Here is a 10,530-nt window from a genome sequence, read left to right on the forward strand (position 1 = left end):
AATCAATAAAGTGTCCTTCGCTCCCAAAAAAAATTCTCGCAGAAGGCGAGGAATAGGGGCGCCCGCTTTGTCGTGCCTGGCACGTTTAAGCGTCCGCCGGCCGTGGCGTGCCGGCCCACTTGGCCAGGCTTGGTTGTAAACCACTCACTGGTCCACTTGTCACTAGAATGGGTTAGAAACTACTACTACCAAATTATGGTAAGATGGAGCCCGATCTCTCCCCTGATCTAGTCTAGTGCGAGAGAGCAGAAACCCCAAACCCTGGATAGGGAGGGCGAGCTAGGAGACGAAAGGAGGATGGACATGTCGTGGGTGGGCGAGCTGCGGGCCTTCGTGGAGGCTTGCAAGAAGGACCCGGCGCTGCTCGTCGACCCCAGCCTCGCCTTCTTGCGGGACTACCTCACCAGTCTCGGCGCCGACCTCCCCGCCGCCGCAGCTGCCAAATCCGGCCCCAAGGTCCCTACCCACCCCACTCCCTTGATTTCTGTTCCGATCAACGAGGAGGACGGCACGGACATGCGGGACCCCACCGTGGAGACCGACGAGCTCGACGCGGACATCGTCGAGTCCGATCTCGAGCTGGAGGGGGACGTCGTCCAGCCCGACCACAGCGACGCTCCCCAGAAGATGGGGGATCCTTCGTTCGAGGTGACTGAGGAGAGTCGCGATGCATCCCAGAAAGAAAAGGGCATGGCGACGGAGGCAATATCAGAAGGTAGCCTGGTTCCCGATTGCATTAGACTCGATTACCATTTTTGTTTTCTGATCCGCCCATGTGTGCGCTGTGCACGGTTTTAATTGTCAGGGAAACTGCAAGAAGCTGTCGAGCATCTTACCAAGGCAATCCTCCTGAATCCAACCTCTGCAATGATGTATGCTACTAGAGGTATAATATAGAGCCCACTTACACATTCCTTCCTTATGTAACTGTACAAAACATCCTTGTGTTTAATTTGAATCCACTCTCTCTAATCAAATACTCCCTCCGTATCAAAACAGAGGGACTTGCTGCTATGTCACTACTCACTAGCAGCACAAATTGATTAAATTTATGGAATCTTTGTGTTTTAATGCAGCATCTGTGTTCAATAAAATGAAGAAATCTGCTGCTGCTACAGGTGAAAACTATGTTCCCCTTTTATTCCATATTATTTTTCTCTCGCTCATTTTCATGCACTACTAGTAAGGTACACATGCATTACATGTGGGAGCATAGATAACTGAAGTATGCACGTGTATTGCGCGCCATGCCACATTATAACATGCATACATGTGAGTTTGGAGTTATATATACCTAGCTAACATATAAGATGTAGATTTAATTCTCGTAGTTCATCCCATTGAAACTGAAATTATACCTAAAAAGTATGTTGAAGACCGCAGGGTATATACAACACAAATCTCACGTGAAATATATCCAACAAGTTTGCTTTTAACTTTTTAAGTATCTCATATTGCAGTTTTGAGTAGCTAGTATTGAATCTTCAAAGACCAATTTACTTTATGAAAGCGCTATTATAGGCTTGAAATTCAAATAATCATAAAAAAATTGAATAGCTCTTTTTTTGAAAGAAAATGCATGAAAGGGTCTAGAACAAAGAGAATTGTCTATGATTTGAAGTTTATACATTAAAGTAAAAAATTACAATAATTTAGTTAGAAAGAAAACAATTAAAGAATTAAAATACAGAGTATTCTAGAACAAAGAAGAAGTACCTTTTTAAGTTTGTGCACCAACCACGGAATCTTCTAGATAATAGATGTGGCAGAATCAGGTAGCGTGAAGAGGATGTCCAATGGCCAATAGTGCTTGGATTTGCCACATCTCTACCGTCGGATTGGCTTCATCCAACAATTAATATTTGAAGTTATTCGTACACTATATAGTGATATAGACATAGAGGTCAAGGGAAGAATTGAAATTAAAAGGATGGTTAGTAATGCATTACTTACATCAATTCTAACTTGTAGCAGGATGAGTGTAAGTATGTAACTCACCCATCCTACTGTCGCCTATTTCTCTATCTGTCACTTTCTTGCAACTATGCTTTATCTGGTCTAGTGGCAAAATTGGATACAAAGGATACAATACTTATGCTGATTCTAACTTGCAAGTATGATGCCCTGTAACTTAATATCCTTGTATTTCTTATAGATCAACCCTGACTCTGCAAAAGGCTACAAGACTCGTGGAATGGCTAATTCTATGCTGGGCAAGTGGGAGGAAGCTGCTCGTGATCTGCATGCCGCGTCAAACATTGATTACAATGATGAGATCAAAGCTACCCTCAAGAAGGTGGAGTATTTCTTCAGTAGCTATGTTAATTCTCCCTGCATGTTACATTACATGCTTATATGATCGTGATTTCCCATCTTGCAGGTGGAGCCTAATGCACACAAGATAGTGGAGCACCGCAGGAAGTATGACAGGCTCTGGAAAGAGAGGAATGACAAGAAATCTGAGCGTGACCGGCTTCGTCGACGTGCTGAGGCACAGGTCATTCTTCATAGTACTAAAATTTCTACTTCTGGTTGGAGCTCAGGCATAATGTTGGTCATGGTTAGATCTGAATTCGTGCCGTGTGCTTTCAACAGGCTGCTTATGAGAAGGCAAAGAGGAGCGAGCAGTCACCAAGTGGAGGCATGCCTTGTGGTTTCCCTGGCGGTGGTATGCCTGGAGGAATGCATGGTGACTTTCTTGGAACTGCCAAGAGGCTGCTGTGTTCCACAGCATCAGCTGAATACATATCTGAGGTCCTCGATGACGACAATATAAGTTCCTCACAAGTGCCAGCAACCCCGCTGGACAGTGATGACCTCCTGGAGGTGATCATCCTCCACCTCCCTCGTCAGCCGTCCTCCCTCCCCCACGCCTCCCTTGTCTGCAAGCGCTGGCACAGCCTCCTCTCCGATCAGAAGTTCACAGCATGCTACCGCAAACACCACCGGAAGGCTCCTCTATTGGGCTTCTTTGCTGGGTTTGATGTAACGGGGCTCAACTTCGTTCCTTTCCCCGACACGGAACCCAACAGCATCCCCATCCCCACCGAGCGCTTTGCCGTGCCCAAGAGCAGCAGACCCTCCTACTTCTGGAGCTTCTTGGCAGTGGCGGAGCCAGCGTTGAACCATTGGGTTCAGATGAACCCAATGAGATTCGCTACCTACGTGCATGTCATGTACGACATATAAGGCTTAACCCCGATAAAAAATTAAGTCTGACCCCATTAAGCTGCTAACGCCACATGATTAGACAAATAAAAGGCCCAAAAGCCCAGGCATCTTCGTTACTAGTCCTAGATCAATACATGTACGACATCTAAAAAAAGAAGATCAATCAATACCTGTACGAGGAATACACGGACGGCAGCCGCACGCCTCGTAGCTTTCCAACTCGCCTCGCCTCTCTCTCCGCCGCCTCGCCTCATCTTGACGCCGACGCCCGACGGCAAATAGTGTCGAAGCGCTCCGCTCAACTGCAGTCCAATTCAAGGCAGTAATATCACCTCCACATCTCTTCCCTCCGTACGTTCTACCCAATCTAAATCTAATAGCCTAGTACGGGAGCTTTTTGCCCTAATTTTCTAATTCTTATTTTCATGGACTTTCATTGATGCAGGCTATGGAAAGATATTTTTCCAAAAAGAGAAGTCGATCACCTGACCCAGATAATGATGGGGGGACATCGAGGTCACCCATCAGATGTAAGCAAACTGCATCAAATGTCGCTGCAAGTAGTCTCCCAAAGCCTTCTATCCACAAAGAGATTAATTTAGATGAATTGCCCTACGATCCGGTTGATCGGAAGAGAATTCCGGAGTACACAAGAAATCCTAAGAAACAAGATGAGATTAGGCGACGATATTTAACAAGGGGACCTTACAGGCCGCCGTCTACTTTTGTTTATCCACACAGGGACATTGGAGATACACAACGAAGATTTAATCCAGACTGGTTTAAAGATTATGGTCGTTGGCTTGAGTATAGTGATAAGGTGCATAAGGCCTTTTGTTTATGTTGTTATCTTTTCAGAGATAATAATGAGGAACAAGCTGGGAGTGATGCATTTGGAATTAATGGTTGGAACGGTTGAAACAAGAAAAGTAGGCTGGATACCCACGAGGGTAAAGGTAATGTTAACAGCTTTCATAATGTAGCAGTAAAACGGTGTGATGCTTTCATGAATCAAGATCAATCAATTCGGGTAGCTCTCGATAAGCAAACTGATCTTACAAAAAAACAAAATCGAATTCGGCTTAATGCTTCAATTGATTCTGTTAGATACTTGTTGCATCAAGGCTTAGCTTTCCGAGGCCATGACGAAACAGAAGAGTCAAAAAATAAGGGAAACTTTCGAGAGTTGGTAAAAACTTTGGCAAATCAAAATGATGATATACGAAAAGTAGCTCTTGAGAATGCTCTACAAAATTGCAAGTGGGTATGTGGAGATATTCAGAAGGAAATTGCCAACTATTTTGCCAAGGTAACATCATCGTTAAATTATATTTCCTACTATTTTTTGTTGTCTTACAAGTTACACTAATCTCTAATGATGCCCTTATTGTTTTGCACAGATAACTTTGAATTCTATTATTGAAGAAATTGGAGGTGATGTGTTTAGTTTGTTGATTGACGAAGCTGCTGATGTGTCTGACAAAGAGCAAATGGCAGTTGTTTTGAGATATCTTAGCAAGCATGGATTTATCATTGAACGATTAGTTGGAGTAGTACATGTGCAAGAAACATCGGCAATATGTCTTCAGGCCGCACTTCAAAAATTATTCACCGATCTTGGTTTAAGCATAAAACAAGTCAGAGGACAATGTTATGACGGGGCTAGCAATATGCGCGGCGAGTTCAATGGCTTGAAAGCAAAGATTTTGCAAGAGAATAAATCAGCCTATTATGTGCATTGTTTTGCTCACCAACTCCAGTTGGTTATTGTAGCTGTAGCAAAGAAGCATGAAGATATTTCAGATTTTTTCTACATGATCTCCATTTTATTTAATGTGGTTGGAGCTTCTTGCAAAAGAAAGGACATGATTAGAGAGAAACATCGAGAGGATGTAATAAAAGCCATAGGTAGTGGGCAGATTAGCACTGGCAGAGGGTTAAATCAAGATCAAACTCTTCAGAGAGCTGGTGACACTCGTTGGGGCTCACACTACAGAACTCTCTCAAGTCTAGTGAAGTTGTTCCCTGCAGTCATGTCTGTTCTGAAATATGTGGAGAAAGAAGGTAAAAATGAAAAGAAAAGTCAGGCGCGTGGTCTTGTAGCATATTTTGAGACCTTTGATTTTGTGTTTTATTTGCACATGATGCTGCATATATTAGGAAATGCAAATACTTTGTCACATTCTTTACAAAAGAAGGATCAAGACATCCTAAATGCCATGTCATGTGTCAAGTCCACAAGGAATGAGCTACAAGAACTAAGGGAGAATGGATGGGACTCACTGATACAGAAGACATATTCATTTTGTGAAGAACATCACATTGAGAAGGCGGACATGCAGGAGCAATATATCAATCGACACAAACCAAGACAAAAAACTAATAAGACAAACCTCCAGCATTACCGAGTAGAGTGTCTTAATTCTGTTATTGACTGGCAACTTCAAGAGTTTGATGACCGTTTCAATGAGGTAAATTCTGCATTACTTGGTCACATGGCTTCTTTCAACCCAAACGATGGATTTGTTGCTTTTAACTTGGATAGCTTAGTGAAGCTAGCTGAGTTTTATCCAGATGATTTTGATTCAAAAAAATGGATGATCTTGGTCCTGAACTGCGCACTTACATTGATAATGTGCGAGCGGATGAAAGGTTTGCTAATTTGGACGGGATTGCTGATCTTGCGAAGTTAATGGTGCAGACAAATAAACATGTTACTTTTCCCTTGGTCTATCATCTTCTAAAGTTAGTATTGATATTACCAGTTGCAACAGCATCCGTGGAGAGATGCTTTTCAGCTATGAATGTTGTCAAGAAAAAGTCGCGCAACAAAATTGGTGATCAGTTCATGAGTGATTGTCTAATTTGCTATGTGGAGAAAGAGATGTTTTCTCCCATTAGTAATGATGCTGTGTTTGATCTTTTTAAGGCGATAAAAGATCGAAAAGGGAAGCTCTAAATGTGAGTGACTTTACATGATTCTTTCACATGATATCACTTTTATTTTAAACTTGCCAAACTAACTTGTTATCTTCTTCACTGTTTTCAGAAAGATGAGAAGTTGGCTCTAAAATATGAAGTTTATTTTGGTACTACTTTTATCTATAATATGTAAGCAAGTGATTTTATAATTTCATCCGGTCGGTATGTTATGCACTCTTATTTTTTTGAAGTGACAAATATGTGTGATAAGTGATATCATATTCATTGTGCTTTCTTTGACTGATATAATCTCGTTGCAATTTGTCACAAAATAGGACTAAGTTCATTAAAAAAAATCACAACTAGTTAGTGAATGAATCCATTGGCGAAAATTTCTGGCTCCGCCCCTGCTTCTTGGGCTGCCGCCATGGGCTCGCTGTCCTGCTCAATGAGAGCCTGCGCAAGGTAGTTGTGTGGGACCCCCTGACCGGACAGCAGCACCGCGTGTCTTTTCCACAGGAGCTCCGCGCCGAAAGCTTCAACGAAGACGGGGAGTTCATAATCTGGCAGTGGCACACCGCGGTGCTGTGTGCTGATACGGAGGAGGGGCACATTCATGGCGATTGTTTCTCGAGCCCGTTTAAGTTGGTGCTTATCTGCAGCGGACAGTCAGACGCATTCAGTACTGTTCTGACATATGCCTGCCTCTACGATTCAGCGTCTGGTGGGTGGGGAGATGTTGTCTCGACGTACGCTAGAGACTTGATTCTAACAACGAGCTCTAGCATTCTCACTGGAAATGCATTTTATTGGTTATTTCAGAGAGGTGATATCCTGGTATTTGATATTGAACGGCAGAGCCTTGGTTTGATTAAGAAGCCAGCATGCGCCCCTCGTCCAAACCACTCGAACTTCCAGCTGTTACGGACAGATAATGGTAGTGGCCTTGGCTTGGCAGTAATGTCAAACTCGAGCATCCAACTGTGGGAGAGGAAATCAAACTATGATGGCGTTGTTGAATGGGTGCTTCTTCAGAAAAACTTTCAATTGGAAACTTCATATTTTAGAGCTCCAAGAGGAATATCTGGTGGGATATGAGGCACATCTGGTGGGATACGACGAGGAATCAAATGCACTTGTTCTGGCTATGGATTTTGGCGTGTTCATGCTTGAACTTGACTCGATGCAGTTCAGAACTCTTTCTAAAAGCTCAAGTTGCTGGGGTACCAAGATCCACTATCCATACAGAAATTTCTTTACTGCAGGTAATACTTTTGTACCTCGTGTAACAAGATTCAATGATTCATTCCAGTTACTATTGGTACGTATTTGTTGTATTATTGTTTTTGTGATTAAGGGCCTGACTAGATATAACTTGAGTTACTCGTTTCTTTATAAGTCTGCCGATATAGTGGAAAATTGGCAATGTAATTCAGTATAATTTTACTGGCTAAATTAAATCTAGTACAGAAATATAACTAAAGCTCTTCTTGCCACATGGCCATTTCTGTACCACGTTTGTGAGCTTGTATTGATCTTTTCATCCGAAATTTCTATCAATAGGTAACTGGCAACAGCTGCAGTAAAAGAATGTGAAGTAGTTAATGAATTGGCACATTTTAAAGCTTAAAGCTTGTTATGTTTTACCATTCAATACATTCCCTTTTTAAGACAATGTTTATTTTTATTCATCTTGATACTAGTGATCAACTCAAAACAGCATGCATTTTATTTATTTATCGAAACATAGTACTAGTTCTTTAAATTCCGATAGTACTTAATACTGCTCATTTTGCACGGAGGTTTCTTGATCTTTGCATATTTTGTTTGAAGCCACTGAACATAGCTGGTACAAATTACCTCCTGAATAGTTCTTTCAACATTTAAACATCCGGTAAAGGATTATTATTACACTTCCGCTTCGGTAGACCCCCTCTAACACAAGGAGGGCCGAGATTGCTCGATACCCCTTCGTAACGAGGGGCATGATGGGCATATTTTTTAGAAGTGCCCACCCGCCCGCCCGCCCGGCTGCGGCGTATACGTATACAAATACAGCGGGTTATTTTTTTCAGGATTGACATAGCGTCAATTACGCCGCGGGCGAGCATGCATGGCGTCGTTATCGTGCCGCTTCCATTGCGCTGCGGGCGTGCATGCATGCACGACGCTGTTATCGTGCCGCTTCCCCCGCTGAGGCGCTGCTGCGTTGCCCGCCTGCCCCGCTGCCGCGCTGCCGGCTGCCGCCTCGCCTGCCTCGCCTCGTTCGCCGCGCCCGTCCAACGCCCCCGACGCGTCTCTCCCTCCCCATAAAGTGCCTCGCTCCTGACCCGCGCTCGCCTCACAGAAACCACCCCGACCCCGCCTCTCCTCTTAGAAACCGCCCCGACCCCGCCTCTCCTCTTAGAAACCGCCCTCACCCCCCGCTGTCCGATCGATCTCCGGCGGCGCAACTCTCTCTGGTGTGATGCCTCGTGGGCGTGGATGTTTCGGCCGGCGTTGGTTCGGTTGGGGGGCGGCAGTGGAGGCGCAGGGAGCAGTCGTCGGGCGGGAGGCGGCGGTGGAGGCGGCGGTAGCGGCGGTGGACGCGTCGGCAGCGGTGGTGGACGCGGCGCCGCGCCCGGCGGTCTGTGGCCCTCTAGCCTCACCGGGCCGCAGACCGTGGATATCTACCGGCACGGCATCCCCATGCCGTCGTCGTGTCGCCTAGCACACGGCTGGCACGTGACGAGCACCGGCTATGCCACGCCTGGGCCGGCACAACCCGGTCCATGGAATCCCAAAGGTCGCCTGAACTTTTGGCAAGGCCGCGACTTCGACACCGTGGTCAGCTTCTACAAGTCTCGGGGCATCCACGCGGACGCTCCAAACGCGCCCCCGCTGTCCCGGTCGTGCAAGCCCGTGCCGGTCAGCGCGCTCGCGCAGGCGCCCCGGCTAATCCCGCTGCCGCGCCCGCTGCTCCATCAGGCGCCCCTGAGTTTCAGATCCCGCCGGAACTGGCGGCGATGCAAGAGGAGGGCGACCCGTTGGAGTCGCCGGGTTTGATCCGCGCGATCCGGAACTCCACGTCGGAGACCGGTTGGATGCCGCCGGCGGATATTGTTGACCCGAGGGACCCGGCAGACAAGCCGGGATACTGGCAGGCGATTAGGGACTCGACCGATACACTAGCGCAGGAGTCGGCTACCTTGGAGGAATTTTTCGGATACTTGGGCAGTTCCGATGACTCAGACAGCGGCGAAGACGGCGGTGAAGACGGCGGCCAGACCGTAGTGGTTGATCTTCTGAGTAGCGAGGAGGAGTAGTTAGATTTGTTTTAGTGTTAATCTTTTTTCATGTAAAATTTCGTTCGAATGTAAAATATCCTAAATATGAACGAAATTATGTTGCTTCAATGAGTAATGGAATGGTTGTATAATAAACAGGTCTTCGAATAGTAGACGCCCGGTGATAAGTTGAGCTCTCACGGAATCAATAAAAAGCCCCACACCACTGACATTTATCGAAAGCACGCACCACCGACGACAGCGCACACATATGCATGTGCCATGCACGCAAACGCACGCATACACCACGGGGTGCACCTAACAGCACCAAGCGCACGTGCATGCGCCATGCACGCAAACACGAGGGTACGCCACAGGGTGCACCTAATACGAACACTGCACTGCATGCAATCTCAGCAGGAAAAGATGAAGTAAACACATGAAAATTGTTATTAATGGGATATTTTGATTTTGTAAAAATATGAAGTAAACACATGAAAGTAAAAATATGAGGCAAACACATGAAATACCGGCAAAAAAATGTTATTAATGGGATATTATGATTTTGTAAAAATATGAAGTAAACACATGAAAGTTAAAAGATGAGGTAAACACATGAAATACCGGCAAAAAATTTAAGTTATTTTAAAAAAAGCCCAACCACCGATGCTGAGCCATAGTAGCTTACATAATATACCCATATCAAGCCCGAAGGCGACTCGGGCGGCTGATTGAGCCCACTAAAGGGCCCAGCATCGGGGTGCAACGGGGCAGTGGTGAGTAATAGCAGATGAGTTCGAAAGAGGGGGCGGAGGCAGCTATTTAAGTCGCTCCTCGCGCCCCTCTACTTCTGAGGTGGGACTAAAATCGCGCTATGCACGCGTCCCTCAGTGCACGCGGCCGCCGCAGGGCTCATGAGGCCGTTTTCTGCGCTGTCACCGGCGGCCCAGTTCGGCCCATAGAGGCAGGGCGCCACTCGCCCCCTCCCACGGCCCACGGCCGACGCCCCTCTCCCCTCGCCCGCGCGGGGCAACACTACACGTTGCGGTAGACGTGTTGGAGGCGTGCATGGGGGCGGGGAGATCGAGGAGGATGCGGTCGGGCGGCTCAGAGTCGCTGGGCGCGGGGAGCGAGGCTGATCCGGTCGGTGCGTGGTGGCGGGATCCGAGGG

General features: G+C 46.2%; 1 protein-coding gene across 1 annotated transcript; it reads left to right on the plus strand.

Annotated features, from left to right (window-relative positions):
• The first annotated feature begins 251 nt into the window (after positions 1-251).
• LOC123129549 (FAM10 family protein At4g22670) lies at positions 252-3,212 on the plus strand. The gene is made up of 6 exons (XM_044549669.1): positions 252-715; positions 806-886; positions 1,077-1,129; positions 2,156-2,296; positions 2,381-2,497; positions 2,596-3,212. The coding sequence occupies exons 1-6, from the start codon at positions 298-300 to the stop codon at positions 3,187-3,189; spliced, it is 1,404 nt and encodes a 467-aa protein (XP_044405604.1). The 5' UTR covers positions 252-297; the 3' UTR covers positions 3,190-3,212.
• The last annotated feature ends 7,318 nt before the right edge of the window (positions 3,213-10,530 follow it).

The sequence above is a fragment of the Triticum aestivum genome, chromosome 6A (genome assembly GCF_018294505.1).
Source record: "Triticum aestivum cultivar Chinese Spring chromosome 6A, IWGSC CS RefSeq v2.1, whole genome shotgun sequence".
Classification (NCBI taxonomy): domain Eukaryota; kingdom Viridiplantae; phylum Streptophyta; class Magnoliopsida; order Poales; family Poaceae; genus Triticum; species Triticum aestivum.